Source organism: Lepidochelys kempii, chromosome 5, assembly GCF_965140285.1.
Source record: "Lepidochelys kempii isolate rLepKem1 chromosome 5, rLepKem1.hap1, whole genome shotgun sequence".
Taxonomy (NCBI): Eukaryota; Metazoa; Chordata; order Testudines; family Cheloniidae; genus Lepidochelys; species Lepidochelys kempii.
Genome location: NC_136384.1, coordinates 7,028,682 through 7,050,262, shown reverse-complemented (window position 1 = coordinate 7,050,262; position 21,581 = coordinate 7,028,682). Strand labels below are relative to the sequence as shown.

The following is a 21,581-nucleotide window of genomic DNA, read 5'->3' as shown; positions in this document are numbered from 1 at the left end:
CTATCGGTTTTTGAATGTTATAATTCTTGACATCTGATTGTGTCCATGTATTCTTTTACGTAGAGACTGTCCAGTTTGGCCAATGTACATGGCAGAAGGGCATTGCTGGCACATGATGGCATATATCACATTGGTAGATGTGTAGGTGAATGAGCCTCTGATAGTGTGGCTGATGTGATTAGGCCTTATGATGGTGTCCCCTGAATATATGTGGACAGAATTGGCAACGGGCTTTGTTGCAAAGATAGGTTTCTGGGTTAGTGGTTCTGTTGTGTGGTGTGTGGTTGCTGGTGAGTATTTGCTTCAGGTTGGGGGCTGTCTGTAAGCAAGGACTGGCCTGTCCCCCAAGTTCTGTGAGAGTGATGGGTCATCCTTCAGGATAGGTTGTAAATCCTTGCTGATGCGTTGGAGAGGTTTTAGTTGGGGGCTGAAGGTGACGGCTAGTGGCTTTCTGTTGTTTTCTTTGTTGGGCCTGTCCTGTAGTAGGTGACTTCTGGGTACTCTTCTGGCTCTGTTAATCTGTTTCTTCACTTCAGCAGGTGGGTACTGTAGTTGTAAGGATGCTTGATAGAGATCTTGTAGGTGTTTGTCTCTGTCTGAGGTGTTGGAGCAAATGCAGTTGTATCTTAGAGCTTGGCTGTAGACAATGGATTCTGTGGTGTGGTCTGGATGAAAACTGGAGGCATGTAGGCAGGAATAGCTGTCAGTAAGTTTCCGGTATAGGGTGGTGGTTATGTGACCATCGCTTATTAGCATTGTAGTGTCCAGGAAGTGGATCTCTTGTATGGACTGGTCCAGGCTGAGGTTGATGGTGGGATGGAAATTGTTGAAATCATGGTGGAATTCTGCAAGGGCTTCTTTTCCATGGGTCCAGATGATGAAGATGTCATCAGTGTTGCACAAGTAGAGTAGTGGTGTTAGGGGATGAGAGCTGAGGAAGCGTTGTTCTCAGTCAGCCATAAAAATGTTGGCATACTGTGGAGCCATGCAGGTACCCATAGCAGTGCCGCTGACTTGAAGGTATACATTGTCCCCAAATGTGAAATAGTTGTTGGTGAGGACAAAGTCACAAAGTTCAGCCACCAGGTTTGCCATGACATTATCGGGGATACTGTTCTGATGGCTTGTAGTCCATCTTTGTGTGGAATGATGGTGTAGAGGGCTTCTACATCCATAGTGTAGAATGGCCAGGATGGTGTTTTCTGGAAGATCACCAATGGATTGTGGTTTCCTCAGGAAGTCAGTGGTGTCTCAAAGATAGCTAGGAGTGCTGGTAGCGTAGGCCCAGGGTCTGAGGAGAGAGTCCACATAGCCAGGGAATCCTGCTGTCAGGGTGCCATTGCCTGAGATGATGGGGCATCCAGGATTACCAGATTTATGGATCTTGGGTAGCAGATAGAATACCCCTAGAACCCTGACCAGGGGTATTCTATGTCAAGGTTCCTTCCCCACTCTGAACTCTAGGGTACAGATGTGGGGACCTGCATGAAAGACCCCCTAAGCTTATTCTTACCAGCTTAGGTTAAAAGCTGCCACCACCAAAGTGTTACACAAAGAATAACAGGGGAAGTGCCCACTTGGAAATGTCTTCCCCCCAAAATATCACCCCAAGCACTACACCCCCTTTCCTGGGGAAGGCTCGATAAAAATCCTCACCAATTTGCATAGGTGAACACAGACCCAAACCCTTGGATCTTAAGAACCATGAAAAGCAATCAAGATCTTAAAAGAAGAATTTTAATTAAAGAAAAAGTAAAAGAATCACCTCTGTAAAATCAGGATGGTAAATACCTTATAGGGTAATCAGATTCAAAACGTAGAGAATCCCTCTAGGCAAAACCTTAAGTTACAAAAAGATACAAAAACAGGAATATACATTCCATTCAGCACAACTTGTTTTATCAGCCTTTTAAACAAAACGGAATCTAACGCGTATCTAACTAGATTGCTTACTGACTTTACAGTAGTTCTGACCTGCATTCCTGCTCTGGTCCCAGCAAAAGCATCACACACACAGACAGGACCCTTTGTTTCCCCCCCACACCCCTGTCCAGCTTTGAAAGTATCTTGTCTCCTCATTGGTCATTTTGGTCAGGTGCCAGCGAGGTTATTTTAGCTTCTTAATCCTTTACAGGTGAAAGGGTTTTTCCTCTGGCCAGGAGAGATTTAAAGGTGGTTAGCCTTCCCTTTATATTTATGACAGGGTGTGTCTGTGCAGATTTGTTCTTGTGCTTTTCAGGGAGTTTCTTGAGCAGATGGTGTAGTTTCTTTTGGTAACCCTCAGTGGGATCAGAGGGTATTGGCTTGTAGAAAGTGGTGTTGGAGAGCTGCCTAGCAGCCTCTTGTTCATATTCCGACCTATTCATGATGACGACAGCACCTCCTTTGCCAGCCTTTTTGATTATGATGTCAGAGTTGTTCCTGAGGCTGTGGATGGAATTGTGTTCTGCACAGCTGAGGTTATGGGGCAAGTGATGCTGCTTTTCTACAATTTCGGCCTGTGCACATTGGCGGAAGCAATCTATGTAGAAGTCCAGTCTGTTGTTTTGAACTTTAGGAGGAGTCCACCCAGACTCCTTTTTGTAATGTTGGTAGGAAGGTCTCTGTGGGTTAGTATGCTGTTCAGAGGTGTGTTGGAAATATTCCTTGAGTCGGAGACGTCATAAATAGGATTCTAGGTCACCACAGAACTGTTTCATGTTCTTGGAGGTGGAGGGGCAGAAGGAGAGGGCCTGAGATAGGACAGATTCTTCTGCTGGGCTAAGAGTATAGCTGGACAGATTAACAATATTGTTGGGTGGGTTAAGGGAACCACTGTCATGGCCCCTTGTGGCATGTAGTAGTTTAGATAGTTTAGTGTCCTTTTTTCTTTGTAGAGAAGCAAAGTGTGTGTTGTAAATGGCTTGTCTAGTTTTTGTAAAGAGCACTTCAATCTCCCTGGTCACTCGATTACAGACCTAAAAGTCGCAATACTACAACAAAAAAACTTCAAAAACAGACTCCAACAAGAAACTGCTGAATTGGAATTAATTTGCAAACTGGACACCATTAAATTAGGCTTGAATAAAGACTGGGAGTGGATGGGTCATTACACAAAGTAAAACTATTTCCCCATGTTTATTTTTCCCCCTACTGTTACCCACACCTGATTGTCAACTCTTGGAAATGGGCCATCCTGATTATCACGACAAAAGGTTTTTTTCTCCTGCTGACAAGAGCTCACCTTAACTGATTACTCTCATTATAGTTGGTATGGCAACACCCATTTTTCCATGTTCTCTGTGTGTGTGTGTGTATATACACACACACACATCTATATTTTCCTGCTGTATTTTCTACTACATGCATCCGATTAAGTGGGTTTTAGCCCACGAAAGCTTATGCTCAAATGCATGTGTTAGTCTCTAAGGTGTGCAAGTACTCCTTGCTCTTTTTACAGTGCCATTGGTAGATGTAGTGTGATATCGAATTGATTGTTTTGACATTGTTCATAGCTTTTTATTCTATGAAGATAGATAGATAGATATAGATCTTTCATCCTGAATTGGGATGAAAACAAATGTTGAGATATCAAAATTACTTCCAAGAGGGGAAATTCCTTTTTTGCTCATCTCTACTTCTGCGTCTGTCTAGTTCCTTAACACATTTTAAAAAATGTCCTCACAATCCGCACCGATTTAGAAGTCAAGGCATACAGACAGCCACGGGGTGACTCCTTCAACTTCGAGCCAGGTTTGTGCCACATTGGCAAGAGGTATGGAGAAGTTTGCATTGCTGCTGTCTGCTCTCTTTCATTGTTTGGTGGGAATGGGATAACCCTCTGGTGCCATTAATCTTCCACTCTAAATTCACTTAAATATTTGTTTCTTAAAAAGGTACCACTGAGGCTGTGCCATCAATTTCCCTAATGAGAGGCTGTCAACATAAATTATAACTCTCAGGCACGTTGTGTATTATGGAGCATGCTGAAAAGTTACTTCAACAAGACTTTTTTTATTTATTTTTTTTTTGCCTGAAACATTCATTCCCTTTCTTCCCTGGTGCCGCGCCATGTGCGAGTCACTGATTAAATTCCCTTCTTCCATTTCAAAATCTTGATGCCCCGAGTGCCTTGTTTGGGGAGCCAGTGACATTTTGATGCCCTCCGTTATATACAGCGTGCCTGGGACTTCTTTGCAATTCCAGGGCAGGCACATATAGCTGTGGAAGGGATTTCATTTTGGTTTCTTCCTCCTGATAACTCATCACACTCTGGCTGGATCTCTGAAGGAAATGCTGTTTTTATAATGAAAGGAGGGGCCTTCTGCCTGAGACATCTGAATTATGGTCACAGCGTGGCCAGCATTGCAGGGTTTCATTATTCTAAGCTGTCGTCATAGCCATCACAATAAAAGGAAATATATAACTACCATGATGGAAGCTTTACACTATATACTGACAGGTTTCAGGGTGGAGGGTGAGAAAACCTGGATTTGTGCTGGAAATGGCCCACCTGTTGATCACTTTAGATAAGCTATTACCAGCAGGACAGTGGGGTGGGAGGAGGTATTGTTTCATGATTTCTGTGTGTATATAAAGTCTGCTGCAGTTTCCACGGTAAACATCTGATGAAGTGAGCTGTAGCTCACGAAAGCTCATGCTCAAATAAATTGGTTAGTCTCTAAGGTGCCACAAGTCCTCCTTTTCTTTTTACACTATATAGTTTATCTCTATAACAGTGTGCTATGATGTACCTAATTAGACTGTATCAACTGGTCCAGGTCTGCTCCCAAAGGGAGATTTTCTTATTGTGTCTGGTCAGAGAGCTCTCTGCTTATGATTTATCACTGAAATTAAATTTAAGCATTGTTTCCCATTTGATTATCAAGCTGTAGGTGACTTTTAAAAAACGCTTTTCAATCCATTACCCTCCACTCCCCACCCATGAGCCTTCACTGCCACTGTCCCGACTCTTTCCCAAAATAAATAAAATCACACACACACACACACACACACACACAGAGCACCACTGGAAGTTGAAAGAAGAATTGAAGGGTACCAATTAGAGAGAATAAAATCATTGCTACTCAGAGCTGTTCTGCCTCCTTTCCTTACCTTGCTGCTGTTTTACTTCTGACGTGCACAGTCATTGATGCATGATACATGTGAACAGTTGGAATATACGAAAAGGAGCCATCCCCACACACACAGACATTAGATAAGATGATCCAGCAGGTGTTTCCCATCTCTGATTCTAACAATCATCCAATTTGTGGGAGTTAGTGGGGTGAGTTCTTCAAGAAAATATTTAGAAAACTACCTTTTAACTTATTCCATCCTCTAACCCAGTGATTCTCAACCCATGGCCCATGGAATGCTCGCAGCCAATCAGCACACAGCTGCGGGCCATACAGGTAGTATTGGATGTGGCCCACATAACATATCGTTGGTCGCATATGCAGCCCACAGTGGTATCTATGTTGAGAGCCTCTGCTCTAACATATTCTATTTAGAACTTCTTAAAAGAGAAAAGTGACCTATTTTATTTCTTCTGTGTTAGCACCTAAGAACCCCAGTCAAAGATCACCACACAAATAATTTAAACACCACACAAATAATACAAAGGCAATTTGTGTCCCGGAGAGCTCACAATCTAAGATTTAAACAAAGTGTGACAGGTGAATAAACAAAGAGGAGCTGGTGGATCTATGTATACTTATTCCTTCCTCAGCAAAGCGGGATAGACAAGATGATCTCTTTAGGGCCTGTCAAGGTTCCTTCCCCACTCTGAACTCTAGGGTACAGATGTGGGGACCTGCATGAAAACCTCCTAAGCTTACTTTTACCAGCTTAGGTTAAAACTTCCCCAAGGTACAAACTATTTTACCTTTTGCCCTTGGACTTTCGCTGCCACCACCAAACATCTAACACCGGTTACTGGGAACGAGTCCGTTTGGAAATGTCTTTCCCCCCAAAATCCTCCCAAATCTTACACCCCCTTTCATGGGGAAGGTTGGAAAAAATCCTCACCAATTTGCATAGGTGAACACAGACCCAAACCCTTGGATCTTAAGAACAATGAAAAAGCATTCAGTTTCTTAAAATAAGGATTTTAATAGAAGAAAAAGTAAAAGAATCACCTCTGTAAAATCAGGATGTTAAATACCTTACAGGGTAATTAGATTCAAAACATAGAGAATCCCTCTAGGCAAAACCTTAAGTTACAAAAAGACACAAAAACAGGAATATCCATTCCATTCAGCACAGCTTGTTTTCTCAGCCATTTAAAGAAATCAGAATCTAATGCATATCTAGCTAGATTACTTACTAAGTTCTAAGACTCCATTCCTGTTCTGTCCCAGGCAAAAGCATCACACAAACAGAGAGAGAGGCTTTGTTTCTCCCTCCCCCCAGCTTTTGAAAGTATCTTGTCTCCTCATTGGTCATTTTGGTCAGGTGCCAGCAAGGTTATCCTAGCTTCTTAAGCCTTTACAGGTGAAAGGGTTTTTCCTCTGGCCAGGAGGGTGTTTAAAGGTGTTTACCCTTCCCTTTATATTTATGACAGGGCCCTTCCAGCCCTCTATTTCTGTTATTCTAAGGCAAGATAATGGAACATAAATAGACAGTTGTTGAGAAGACTTCCCCTTTCCTTCTTCCCAGGTTTGGAAGAAGCTCACAGTTTGATGGACAAACCATTTAAAGCTTGACTGGTCAGATATCTCCATTCAAAGAAGCTGGGGTGGGGGCAGAGACACAGGTTGTAGTTGTTTTGTAGTAACTTGCTGGGAAAGTGTCCTGTGCATGATAAGCAGTTCTTGTGCCACAGTGACTGGCAGCCTTTCCGTATACTCCAGTAAGGGGGAATAATCTGATCACATTGCATGCACAACTAGGATATTGCAACATTGGCCTGTTGCATAATGAGGTTTTTTACTTTCCTTTACCATTCTACCATGGCAGGCAATGGCCCCTGCAGTTGATAGGCTGTCCCGCTAGATGGACCAGTGATCTGATCCACTGTGGCAGCTCTGAATTTCTAATGCTTTCTAAAGTGATACGATGTTTGGATCGTTCATCTGGGCCTCAGCGTAATTGCCTTCGTATGTCTGGCTTTGAGCAAGCGGGGAGTGCCAGGTGGTTATTCTCCAGTGTGAATGCAAATGGGGGGTTACTCGGGGATGCGAGCCAGGTTAAGTGCTATGTGTCATCCTCTGCAGTTGGAAATCCCAAGTCCTTGTGTGCCCCTTACTCTGGATGCATGGTACCAAAGGGGAGCATGAGGATTTAATCATGGTCCACAGTGTGCTTAGGAGATCTTGGTTCCACACTCCACTCCTTGTCCGCATTGCTGCAACTTGGTAGGAATAAAATGTCAGTCCCATATCAACAGCCCCATTAATGTCGGAGTGGGTTCCTCTCTGCTCCGCATCCTGCTCCATGCTTTTACCCAGCATGGATAAATGCAATGAGGCGGAATCACCCCCCCGATGAGCACGTGCTGGTCACACTTTCCTGTTATCGTGAGAGCCTGGGGAAAGGGATTCATTCTATTCCTGGGAGAGTATCCCACTAGGGAAAGGGAGTCTGCAGCTCCCTCGCTGGAAAAGCAAGAAGCTGAGCATTGTTCTGCATCCTGATCCTAAGCTGATCCACACCGAAGCTCTGTACTTAACGCAGGGTTGTCTTTCGTTTGCAGGGTGTGCCTTCCTAACATACTGCGAAAGGGAGTCTGCCCTGAAGGCCCAGAGTGCGCTGCATGAACAGAAGACACTGCCAGGGGTGAGTCCAGATTGCTGTTTTCATCTGCATTGGGTTGTATATTACGTTCCCATTTGGGGGTAGGATGATTAATGACTGTTGTTGCTCGGATGAGTCCATATTTGCATGGGGCTATAAAATCAAGGTGCCACAATCCAGCCTAGTCGTTTCCAGACGTAGCAAACCTCAGCTTGTTGTTGTATCCAGAAGCACACAGCAGAAAATAACCCATTTGGGGCTGGATTCTGCCACCCTTTGTCATGTGAGAAAGAGGCTTTAGGGCTCAGCCTTCTGATTCGTGCATGGACATGTGTATATGAGGTAACACCTCCACTTCCCCGCCCCTCCCCCCCTCGACAAAGCAAGGCGTGGTGGCAAAAAGAAACGGTTTGAATTATTGAGTTATCACAGACTGAAAACGTATTCTTCATGACAAAGTGGTTTGACTCAGTTGCTTTAGTATTCAAGCAGCTGTAGCAGATTGGAAAGGCAGTGAGACAAGGAGAAAAAAGAGAGAGAGAAGAGAAGAACATGAGATAATGAGGAAAATTATTCACATGAGCAAGATCTGAGGTTCAGACAACACAAGCAGAACTAAAAATAGAAACATCACTCTGAGGGGAAGACCTGGCCTGCAGGGGCGGATTGAGACCAGTCCTTGGGTTTCTCAGGCCAGTGGTAAGGGTTGGGGGTGGGGGAGACACGGGAGTGGTTGGTGTACAGGGACAGGGAGAAGCACAGTGCAGATCTGATTGCAGCTGGAGGGAGTATCTCTGCCTGCTCTGTCTCATGTGGATAAAGGATCAAGGACTCAGGAGGGACAGAGATGTGTCCATAAAGGTCAGGGGGCAAGGGGTATGTGTAGAATGAAGAGGCTGGGAGGAAAGGTTTACCCATAAGTCTGTACACTCAGAGTTTTGAACAAGGCCTGCATTACTTTAATCTACCCCTGTATGCAAGCTGGGAGTTGCTATCACTAGACTCAAGTTACTCTCAACTGCTGAGAAATTGTTGTTTCTCCTGATATGTCCATGGCCCTGTATCAGTCTCTAGAACTTACCTATCTTTTCATCCCCTTACCAGTGCAGATGCCCACACGCTCACTCGTTCGGTGCGATCTTTGTCATAACGGGTGTGGTTTGTGTGTGTATGTGTGCGCGTTGTTCACTAAGAATACCTTCACTCCTGGTGACAGCTCCAACAAACTAGTTCTTCTCAAAAATATGAGTGGCTCTGGTTGCATTGTTGCTACTAAGGGGTGATTCCTTCCTGTTTATTTTCTTTTTAAATCCATGCCGTCTCTGTGCCTGGGCTACCAACTAAAGAGTGTGTGTGTACGCACATACTCACAAAAGACAGATATTTAGCTTAGGGATGTTTCAAATAACAGCTTCTTTGTTTATATTTTATTGAGCTTGTTTTAGAGGCATACGCATGCAAAAACACAGGGATCAAGATTTTCAAACCTGAATCCATAATTAAGTGGCTAAATTGGGGTCCTGATTCTCAAAAAAGGTTGTTTATTTAGTAGAGCCATTCACTGGGAGTTGTTGGATACTCAGGAATTGAAAAGCAGACTATTTTAATCATGCCCAGAGCTCATATCATTCCCATGAGGTCAAAGTCATGTCTCAGTGAGGCTGGTGTAAAACTGGAATAACTCAACTGAAGTCCATGAGAGTTGCTGGGTGCTCAGCACTTTTGAAAATCAGGTGAAAAATTATTTGCCTAAATATGGAGTTTGAGAGCCTGATTTTAGACACCCAGATTTGTAGTGGCCAAGGTGTATGTCTGTATGTCTATATAAACAACAAAGCTCTGAGGGTGAAATCCTGGCTCCATTGAAGTCAATGGCAAAGCTTGTGTTGATTGCAACAGGGGTAGGAGTTTATCCTTAAGGTTTTATGTCTGATACTATGAGGGTCTGAGTACCTCTAGCTTTTATCAATTCAAATTCTGACCTCATTTGCAATGCTCTAAACCCAGACTAACAGCATTGACTTCAGGAGAGTTATTCATGTTTAACACTGGCTGTAATAGTGATCAGAATCTGACCCCGAGGGCAATGATGAAGGCTTTGTGCTGAAATAAGTGACCAGAATTTCAAATATACTGAGCACCCACCAGAGCCTTTGGCTTCAATTCCAATTATTCCTCTTGGGATCAAGCCCTTCTTTCTCCCACCCAACCTGGCTGCAGACACCTTTCCATCAAGTTCCTGAACTCATCCTCTGGATGATGTTTCTCTAGTTTGTTTCAGGGAACCAGCCTTGTCTTTGATAAGCTCTCATGCCAGGATATTATTTTATGGCTCCTATGCAAGTAGCAGGGGAGTATTTTATGACATACCTAACTGGGCTTGATGACATGCACTGGCAATATTAAGCATAATTCATCACCATAAAATGAGAAGCATGCCTTAGGTCAAGGGTCAAAGTCCTCTCTGACATGAGTTTACAAACAATACATATATAACACATTCCCTTCACCTGCTAGTTTCTGTGACACAAACAATACTACTGAAGAAGCATGAAAATAATTAACAAGCCAGGTATAGAAAGGGGAAAGTAATACATACAGTAGATCACTGAATTGAGGCTTCCCCCCCCAGTAAATTATACAGTACTTGCTCTTGTATTACTACTGCATGCATATTTCTGTTATAAAACATAGAACTGAGTCATTTGTAATAATATGCACATAAATGCAAATGTATGGAAATGATGAGGCACCAGAATTTTGTGCATAGATCCAAGCTCCTGCCTCTCAGCTGTGTATCACTGTGTTTTTAGTGGAGTGGTTACATGCACATATTTTACAGTAATTACTTTCTGGATGTGCTTTGTAAGATGACAGAAATATGTTTCACATATTTTCTTGTTATATGTGAGATATAAAGTCATCTTGTGGAATAATCAAAACACTTCTAAGCAGGTGTGTGTTGATTAATAAAGTCTTTATGGTCCATTTTTTAGGGGGAGAGTTGTGATAAATATTTTGCGGGAAGTAGAACGTAATGTAAAATATCAACTTGCTTGTGAAATCTTCTTCAGCCCACTGCTTGGGACAGTTTGAAAGTGTCTTCTGCCTAAAACTGAAGGACTGGGTGTGCGTTAGAACACTATTGTGAGTGCCAGGCGATTCAAATTTTAACATTTACTTGTGATTGTTTATTTTACATATAATAGAATAGCTGGATGATGAAGTATATTAGTTTTTTAATAATTTATAGAAATGCTTTGATGTTGCAGTAATTACATTAAAGGTCACATATCAAAGGTAATTTGGGTGAGCAGCTGTGATGGTTTCTCAGAAGCAATCAATATTGCTGTCCGTGGTGCTGATTTCACCAAGGGGACTGCCAGATTAAAGGAGGCTTATTACCAGCCAGACAGACACAAGGGAAATCAAGAACAGATTGGAGAGATGCACTATTCTCTTTCCCCGCCTATAATTAACACTGTTCACCATAATCTGTGCTAATCCTTCATGCTGGGAAAACCACTAGCATTTTTAGACATCTCAAAGGCAAATTAGGCAAGGTGGAATATTTTAATAGGAGGGGGATGGGAGAGAATACAAAACGTAAAAGTTGATTCCCCCTTGGGAATTCTGAGCCTGGTAAATCTCCCCATGATGAAAGTTCAATATAAGAAATGCAGTCCATAATCTAGGAGAAAGCAAAAATATGACCCCAACAATGACAGTGCAGGGGACATGAGAATTATGTGCCTGCCCGCTCGCTTTAATATTAGCTATTGGCCCCGCAGAGCTCCATAGGAAATGAAATCAGGGAAATAAAATTGTTTTAAGTGTAGTCATTTTGATTACAAATTATAGCAAAGTCAACTTTTCCCCCTTTCTTTCTTTCTGAGGCTAACGTCAGAGGATAATGCTGAGAAATGTAATTAGGCTATCAAGATAGACTTTTATTTATGACACAAATAAACTGAGCTCATGTATGATAAGCACGGTTGCATTTTTTCTCTGTTTCTTTGTGGTTTCTCAGACACAGGGACTGAAGGGACTGTTGGTTGTGGGGGGCTGCCTGTTTTCTATAAAATCAGAACTCACCAGCAAGGCTCCAAAGAATAAATATAAAAAGGAATAGCTGGCAAACTGTTAACCTCCAAAATTTTAGGTGCCTTTCCAGACTTTGAAATCCATCAAAAATTATTTTGTCGTCTTATTGAGTGGGGAGAAATACTACTGCAGCTGTATTATATTTCTTAGCAACTTACAGAGTTTCTATTTTGCTTCTAATAGCACCCAATCTGTTGCTGTCTTTATGCCACCCAAACCAACCTATGCCATTCCGTATTACATCTAATTGAGAGTTTCTGTAAAAGCAAAGGAGGGTAAATATGTGTTGCAATAATATCAGGAAACTGGGGGATGTCAAGGTGCTCTGAAGCTCCTTTAAAATTGGAAGGAAACGATAGCTATTGAATCCAGAGGCGTGGTTCCTGTTTCATAATTTACTGAAATTCTCATGTGTGTTACCAATCGTGCCTTGATGAAATGCATGTGCATGTTACCAATCATGCCTCCGTGAAATTCATCATGTGTAAGGAGTGAAATTCAGCCCTTAGTTACTGAAATCCTCACAACAGGGCTTAAGTGAGACTCAAGTAGTGCGTAGACCTTGCAAGGGCCCTGTGCACAGGGTATGAATTTCATCCAGTCTAGTAGGCTGTGCTGTAATTTTACAATATTAATTCACTTTTTAATGCTTCAGTGAGCTTCCTAGAAGCTTGTTAGGAAACTATGAAGTCGCATATTGCCCTGCACACTGCATTAGGCCAAAAGCTGGATTTAGATCCCCCACACCGCCCTGAAAAGTTGTAATTTGGTCAGCAGTGGCAGGCTGGAAGGATTCCATTGATTAAAGTAGCCCACTGAACATACAAGTTGCTCACCATGCCCTTTAGATTTTGAAAGAAAACACATTTAATTGTTCCCCTGGGAGAACTATGCCTGTTTCCAAAGTTAAAAAATGAAGATGAAAAGGAGCAAAAACAGATTTGAGGGAAGAGACTTGCAAACACTGAGCCTGTAGAAATTCTCCTTGAAATCTTTGGGCATCCACGTCATGGTTAATAAAGATTCTTCTCCCTCCTCTCCCCAGGCTGATCAGAAGGTCAAAGGCTCTTTGGCTCTTTCTTCAGGGAAAGGAAGGGTGTGGGGGGAGTAAAGCCACTTTCCATTTACTAAAAACCCCTGTAGTTTGGCAGTGCTGTGCTATTCACCAGATGAGATGAAACACCTGGGTCCTATCTGCTTTGTAAACATTAAAGTTCCATTTCACTAGTTAAAGATTGGCTTCTGTAGCCCCACTCCCGCAACCACAGGAATACAAAGTAAACTCACTCTCTATGTTCCAGTCCAAAGAGCTTTGGAGGAAAAGGCTACAGTGTAAGTGTTGTGTCAGAACCAGTGTGTGTGTGCTGCCGTCTCACCTCAGACCAGCACACTCATTACATCTGTAGCTTCCGAATAGCTCCCTTTTAGATTTGCAGAATTCGAGCAATGAGATCTTGCTTGTCTTTGAGCTTTAGAGGAAATTAATATATACATGAATATATAACACTGTGTGTGTGTGTGTGTGTGTATATATATATATATATATACACACGCGCACACATATCTACAGGAAAATTAAAATGAAATTCCAAAGATTGTATTATCTCTCTCTCTCTTTTTTTTTTTCATTTGGATCTCAAAGGACAATTGCTGAGCAATTCAACAAAAGCCATTGTTGGACCTTCATTCGCTTCATGTGTTACTCAATGACAACTTTTCTCTTTCTGACGTGTATGCCATAGGAGGATCAATCTAATTTTATGTACAACTGTAAAGATGAATGATAAGTAGAAAGGATTCAGGCAAGTACAAGCTGAATAAATTATAAAGGGCAAATGATGACAAGGCTGGGGATCCCAGGAGACAGTGATGTGATAACAGAAACTAAAGACGAATTCATGATGGATGTAGTTAGCATGTACTGAGGCTGTTAATTCTTCAGGGTAGTTTTACAACTTCTTGTGATTGGAGCAATCAAAGTATTTCATTTTAAAGAGGTGCTATATATTTTCACTTGTCTGCTGTGCATATTTGTATGTATGGCCTCATTTATATGCATAACAGTAAACTCCCATAGGCTAGTCAAGCTTACATCCCATCAAAGGGTCCCTATTCTCCAAACCATAATGCCACTGTTTATGCATAAATAAATAGATAATGTGTAACAATTTGAGGGCAAACCTGGATCTCAGCAAAAACATTTCCATTTTCATAGCGGCACAGCACACACCAATCAAATCAGCTTGGGGACTCATCCAGTGAGAGGATGGGTGCCCTCAGTTTCTGTCAAAGCCAGGCGTGGAGATTGAGTTAGGCTCTCATAATATCCCTGTTCAGTGTGTGTGTGCAAACACACACACATTATGTAACTTTAAGATAGGTCATATTTTGGGCTTAAGCTACTGAAAGGGAAGCTGATGCAACATCTAAGGTTGGAAACAAATCTGACCTCTTGGTTGTATGCTTTTGTTTTACATCCATTGTTCATTATTATTATTAAGGGAATTAACATGGGCATTCTTTTTTCACCCTAAAAAGTTTTCTCTTCTCTGTGAGCGATCTTCACCCTGGCCTATGTTTGTACACACCAGGCCCTTGATTCTGTCCTCACTTGCACCGGTGTAAATCAGCAGTAATCTGACTGAGAGATCAGTGGAGCTACATGGTGTGGGAAAGAGGGAAATCAGCCCTGTATCAGTTGCTGTTACAATGATGGTGAACCAGAAACCAGGACTTGCAGTGGGGACATAAAACATTACTAAGAATTCTACAACTAGGAGGTCTGATCCTGCAAAATGCTGAGCATCCACAAGACTTACTGGGCCATATCATGCAGTCCTTACACTGTAATCAGGCAAGTTCCAGTTGAAGATCATGGGAGCTGAGGGCACTTGGTGTTTTGGGGAAGCTGATGCACACTTTTCAGGGTCAGGCCCTTACCACTTAATGGGCCCATAACTCTAAGGCTTCCAATTGCAATACTCTAGAGTTTTGAGCCATGACCCTTCTGTGGAGCATGCATTTTTTAAGGGAAAAGCAGGAGCATCTGTATTAGTAAGCAATTATGATCCTGTTTTCATGTAATCATCTCTCAATAATAAAGAATGAGTGAGGAAAAATGCAGAGAACCTTTGATGTTTTTCTCTCCCTGTGTATCTAGACAGACAGGTAATTCTGTGTAACTGGAGGCAGAGAGCCAAACCTGGCGGTCATTATTTTACTCTTAGGGTGAAATTTTCAAAAGCACGTATGTGACTTAGTCCCATTTTCAAAGGTGAAACTTTGGAGTTTCTTTGAGACTTAAGTATCAGAGGGGTAGCCGTGTCAGTCTGGATCTGTAAAAGCGGCAAAGAGTCCTGTGGCACCTTATAGACTAACAGACATATTGGAGCATAAGCTTTCGTGGGTGAATACCCACTTTGTCGGATGCATAAGACTTAAGTTACTTTTGAAAATAGGATTTAGATTCCTAAATCAATTATGCCTTTTGAAAATTTTACCCTTAAGGCTTGTCTACACTTGAAATCCTGCAGTGGGTGCAGCTGTAGTGTTTCAGTGAAGGCATTACCTATGTCAATGGGAGCAGTTCTCCCATCAGTATAGGTACTCCCATCTCCCCAAGAGGCAGTAGCTAGGTCTACAGGACAATTCTCCTATTGATTTAGCAGCATCTATACTGAGGGTTAGGTCCATTTAACTGCATCGCTCAGGTGTGGCTTTTTCACACTCCTGAGCAACATAGTTATAGGGACCTAATTTCCTAGGTTAGACCAGGCCTTTGTCTTTACTCTGGCAAAATCCCATTGATGTAAACAGGTACAAGGGAGTAACCTATTTTGCCTTAAACACTCTCCCATCTCCAGCTGCAATTCAGCAAGGTAGTGCAACATGTGACTAGCTTTGAGCATTGGAGCAGTACCTCTGAAGTCAATGGAATTACTCAGGTGCTCAAAGATAGGCATGTGTTTAAATACTTTGCTGAATGGGGGCCTTTTAGTGCTAATAATGTAGTGTAATTACAGTGTAATCTCCCATCATAGTCCTCTGCTTCAGAACAACTTCTAATGTGACTTGGCATAACATGACCTACATAATAGCTAAACTTAACTTCAGAGGCTCTTTTCTTTTCTTTTTGGCAGGGGGGAGGGAGAGACGGGGAATGACTAGACTTGGGTCTGTGCTATCAGTTCAGGCAAGTAGGTATCTGAAGTGACTTTGTTCTGCTGAGTAGCTGCAGTGCCATCACATGTATGAGCGGCTGCACTTGGCAGATTCCCAGCAGTGTCAAAGCTTTCTGATGAGTTTCTGTAAGTACAAGGACAAAATTAAGCCTAACCTATTTTTCAAAGAAGAAATGTGCCTTTTTCTCTTTAATGGAAATGTGATTGTATCTTGTTTCCCATACTTCCTCCCCCCCCCAATCCCCCCCAAAAAGTCTTGTCTTATTAATGTATATTTTAAAAAGCATTTTAGAACTCGGGTGAATTGTGTGTGTTGAATTTTGACCTTGGATACATGCTCCAAATCAGCTCCTTGGTGGTATGGGGATGAAGTCAAACTCCTTCCTTGCCCCATTATGTGTGGGAAGCTAAACCCCCATAATCCTTTGCTGCTTCTGTCCGCTTTCCACCACTGTTAATTCGTTCTTCAGCATGCCACCTGGATGGTGGAGTTGCATATTTGTTTCCTGGCCAGGCACTGGCAAAGCGAATTTTGTCCAGTTGTAATTAAGCTCTTCCAAGCTAATGCTCAGGTTGTTGCTTAACTCGCATGTTGAAGTGCTGGGTTTATTTATCCCTTGTTCTGTGCATGGCTTGATCAACTCTGCTGTGCTGCTATGAAACCATTTCTGGTCAATGGGTGTGTTTTAAAACCTGTTGAGATCAGCTTCTGATGTCACTTACACTGCACCAGTTTGTTCAATGGAATAATTCCTGATTTACACGAGTATAAGCAAGATTGGAATCAGGTTCATTCTTTGTGCTTTTTTGTTGCTGTTAAAGTAACATTGTTGAGTGACAATAGCCCTAGGGTTAGGGTTTAGTGTGTAGTAAAGTATTTCACAAAAACTGTCAGTAAAGTTTTTTAAATGTTAGATTTAAAAAAAAACAAAAACGAACACAAAGGTCTCAATTATACCATTGTAAAACTGGTGTGAGATCAGAATCAGGCCCATAGATACTTATATGTATATGGACAGACACATCTGTCTGTCTAATATTCACAAACTACTCATCTTTTCTTTTAAGCCCCTTCCTCACTATCCCTTCCCCACCTGTCCTCTGTTGTTTGCTGTTGAGATGTCCACTCCAGCCCCTATCCCTGCTAATGATGTTAGCCATTGGTTACAATCCCCTTTGCACTTTCTCCCACACTGGCCTTAAACTCCCCATAAACATCCACAAATGCCACTTCAGTGTCATCCTTCACAATTCCTCCTTAATGCTCGCCTTTGGACACTGGCTAAGCATCTGGCAGTCTGTGACCATTGCTCGCCTGGCTAGCCATGTCGCATTGTCGCATCATTTCCATATGCTCCCTTCGCCCCTCACACATCTGTTTGTTGTGTTCACTGGTTGTCTCATCTCTTATACTTCGATTAAAATATGTCAGGGTAGGGACCATTGTTGTGAGTTTGTGCAGTGCCTTGCACGGCTGTCCATGATGATGATCCATAGACATTACTGTAAAATAAATAATAGGTAATGAGATCAGTCCTATACAATGCGGGAAGTTGGAAAGTTCTGCCCTGCAATCCAGATCTGAACATCTTCAAAGGGATGTTTCAAATCTGGAGCTTTGGTTTGGGTCCATCTGTGTTTCTGGTATTAAGCCTGAAACATTTTCCCTCAGTGCTGTGAACCCAAACACCAGAGACTAGAGCTAATGCCTCCGAAGCGAGTCTGTCCAACCTCATCCCATTGTCTCTATTGAGTGAAGTGCAACAGTTAAACAGACTCAGATCAGGTATATTTACAATTATTTCATTTTGGATAATCAAATGTGATGTTCATTATGCAGCTAAGAAATATGGTTTTCAATAGAGCGGGCCTAATTCTGCACTCTGTCTACTTGATGTAGACAGGGACACTTCATTGCCTTAAGTCAGATTTACATCGATGTAACTCAGGTCAGAATCAGATAGGCTTATCCTGGTGGTGTCCCTTTAAGATGCCCTGAAAAGCCACCTCCCTTCAGTAGGGCTTGCACTTTAGAGACTCAGCCTAGGGACCTGGAAGGTCATTTGTTTCTTTTCTGGGACCGAGGCTGTGCTGTTGAACTTGATCACTTTGGGGAATCCATTGCTGTTTGAGCATCTCTTTACTCTCTGGCATGGAAAGCCTGACTGACAACTCAAGTTACTCCCGGGGTCTTGGCCTTGCTGCTGATTCTCTGGACAGGATTCCAATCAGACTCCCTCATTACTAATACCTGTCTTTCCCATTCTTAGCAGCTCAAGGCCATATTCGTGCTCTCAGTGGAGTCTGGTGTAAACCCTGAATGATCCCAGTGGATTTATACAAGTGCTGCCGAGACTGAAATTAACGTTTCTGTTTTAAATCTCCCATTTTTCTTTGTTTCTTCCCTTTCTTTGCAATATGTACTCTTTCTCTCCTCCCCTCCACAGACCCTCCCACAGCAACGCGCTGTATTGTCGGGCACTCTTCACCAACATAATCACATTTGGGCCCAGTGTTTTTCCTGCAGACCCAGGAGTGTGCAGTGCTTAGGCCTCCATTATTAGTTTACACAATAAATGAAGCCCATTAGAAGAGGATAATCAGGGCTTCGAGAAGGCCACCTCACTCGTTATCCAAGGAGGTTATGTTAAGCCTCTGTAGTTATTAATCAAACTTTCCCATGCAGATAGCTGAAGATTAAGAGCCACATTTATCCTCTTTATTTCTCATTCTTTTGCATTGATGTGCAAACACTCTTTATTATCATTACTTTTATTATTATTCATGGCCCGGCCAGTTGGCCACAACTGCTTCTCAGTGTTGTTTGAAGTCTAGGCCTATCCAGAATGGTGTGATGATAGAGCTGAGCCACTGGAGGGCACTCTGGTTAGATTCTGGAAAGAATTGCTGGGTGTCCTAGAAAGTCTCTGCTGGCCATCCCTGCATTGCTATATCTTACCCAGAAGGTTGAAAGACAGGATCTCTCCTGAGTCAAAGCTCATTTTATTTAGTGAACGAGATTCAGAGCTAGTGTAAAATGGCTGCACCTCCCCCCACATCAGTTACACTCACTGATCCCAGATTTGAATTTGACCCCCAGGCTGGGGGGATGCATGGCTGCTCTAGCTTGTCCCATCCTTATGGACCTGCTCAATGACTCCTTTAGGCACAAGTTTTAGGGAATAAAAGCTCCTGATTGTGAAGAAAATCTGATCCTTTTTGAGTCCTCCCAGCAGGGCCAAAGGAGGATGACTAACAAATAGAGCTGGTTAGAAAATGGGAAGCGTTTTTTATGAACATTTTCATAAGAAACTATCTTAGCCATGTCACTTGTGGAATTTGTGCAGCCTCTTAAATTGCCTCCTTGGGTAGGTTCCAGGTTCCGCCCTAGGGCAAAACATGGGAAAGGGAAAGCATGGTAGTAAACCACTGGCCAATCCAGCCTGGGAGAAAGGATGGTCTTGTTGAGCTAAGGCGGTGGCTCTCAGCCTTTCCAGACTACTGTACCCCTTTCAGGAGTCTGATTTTTCTTGCCTACCCCCAAGTTTCACTTCATTTAAAAGCTATTTGCTTCCAAAATCAGACATCAAATATAAAAGTGGGCCAGCACACTATTACTGAAAAATTGCTGACTTTCTCATTTTACCATATAATTATAAAATAAATCAACTGGAATATAAATATTGTACTTACATTTCAGCTTATAGTATATAAAGCAGTATAAACAAGTCATTGTCTGTATGAAATTTTAGTTTGTACTGCCTTTGTTAGTGCTTTTATCTAGCCTGTTGTAAAAGTAGGCAAATATCTATATGAGTTGATGTACCCGCAGAAGACCTCAGTGTACACCGAGGGGTACGTGTACCCCTGGTTCAAAATTACTGAGCTAAAGCACTGAACTACCACTAGGAGAGCTGGGTTTCATTCCTGCCAGAGATGTCCTAAATGATGGTGGGCAAGTCATTTCATCTCTTTGTGCCTTGGTTCCCCTACTGTAAAATGGGGATATATAACCTACCTCTCTTTCACCCTTTGTCTGTCACGTCTATTTAGATTGAAGTTCTTCAGGGCCAGGACTGTATCTCACTCTGTGTTTGTACAGCACCCAGCGCGCACAGACCCTGATCTCAGTTGAGGTCTCTAGATGATACCATGGTATAAAAAAATAAAAATAGCTGGTGGAATGTGCCTTTTCTTGAATGAAAGGTGAAGTCTCAGGGTGATGTTTGTCGTTCAGAAAGGAGCCCTGTCTCTTTTCCCTTCCTCATGACTGATCTGAAAATAAATAAGGTAAGAGTGACATTCTTAGTATTATTTAAAAAAAAAAAGAGAGAGAGAGAGAAGGAGAATTTCTTGTAGACTCCTTCTACAATTCCATACACTGTATTTGACATCTGTAATAAAACTCGGGTCAGATATATCTTTCAATAAAAAGAGGCATCCCGCAAACAACCCTGCACTAGTACTAGGGTCATGTCAAGAATAATAAAGAGAACTATTGTCACTGCATTCAGCCTACTGCTTTGTGCTGTTCCCCTCACCCCTCCCTTTCTGCTCCTCTCCCAGACATAATGCAAGATGTTTATCAGGTTCTTCTGCATCTCTCCAAGGGGCAGGGAACGGAGGCTGGTTAGCAGCAGTGAGGGCTTGTCAGTGTCGTTCTGCGTGCCACCTTCTTCTTCAGCAGCCCCGGGTGAAGAAAAATATGGGGAGATGGATGGCTTTGTTGGGTCACCTCTGTCCTTTCTCCCTGTTTGGATGGATGGTTGTAGGGGGGAGGAGGGCATCTTCCAAGAGTAATCTGGCTTCTCCTAACGTTGCTCCCTCTAGAGATGCTATGGTTTTGTTTTCTGTGATTGAATTTGACAGTGATGGGGTAACATGACATTATCCTGCACTAGGAATAATGTGGACAGGGGCTACTCTGCCAATCCGTCTCGCTCCTGAGCACGTTTCTTGCTATTCCAGCCCTGTGGCCCTTTACGCGATCTGCCAATTCAACTTGATCCTGCCCTGCTACACTCCCTGCTATTCCAGCCCCGTGGCCTAGCTTACATTATTTATTGTTACGGTGCATTATTTGTATTGCATTAGCATTAAGTAGCAGGGCCCCGTTGTGCTAAACACTGTAAACACACGCCACACAAAGACAGCCGACTTAGCTCTTCTCTGCATAACGCCTCTGTTGCAGACCGGCGGGCTGCTCTGCCCAGGCACCTCTGACCTGACCTGCATAATGCTCTCTGCTATTCAAGCCCTGCATGCATCTAGCAATGCCCTGCCTTTACCCCACATGTTGCTCTTCTCCTTTTGGAACTCTGCCTGCAGCCATGCCAGTCCTGAACTTCGGCTCCCTTTGCTAATCAATACCTTTTGCTATTCTGGTCCTTGAGTGTGTCTCGAGCATAGGCTTTCAATCACACCAACTTCTGTATTGTGTGAGCTAGACAAATGGAAGCTGGGAGGGGGAGACCAGCAAACTCATTTTCACTTGTGATCCAAGACAGGCTTTGACGCCAGGCTACCATAGGTGAAAGGCTCATGCTCCTGCTTCCTTAACATCTGCCAAGTAGCTTCTGC

The 21,581-nt window shown here is 42.7% G+C and overlaps 1 protein-coding gene across 13 annotated transcripts in view; it reads left to right on the top strand.

The window, feature by feature from the left end:
- CELF4 (CUGBP Elav-like family member 4) overlaps window positions 1-21,581 on the top strand; it is an 889,815-nt gene that overhangs the window by 101,307 nt on the left and 766,927 nt on the right. For all 13 annotated transcript variants that reach the window (XR_012158835.2, XR_012158834.2, XM_073343422.2 and 10 more), the window contains exon 2: window positions 7,676-7,758. Coding sequence is in view for 11 of the 13 variants with exons in the window: in XM_073343422.2 (XP_073199523.1) it covers window positions 7,676-7,758 (83 nt within the window). In the remaining 2 variants the exon portion in view is untranslated. The remainder of the gene's footprint in view (window positions 1-7,675; window positions 7,759-21,581) is intronic.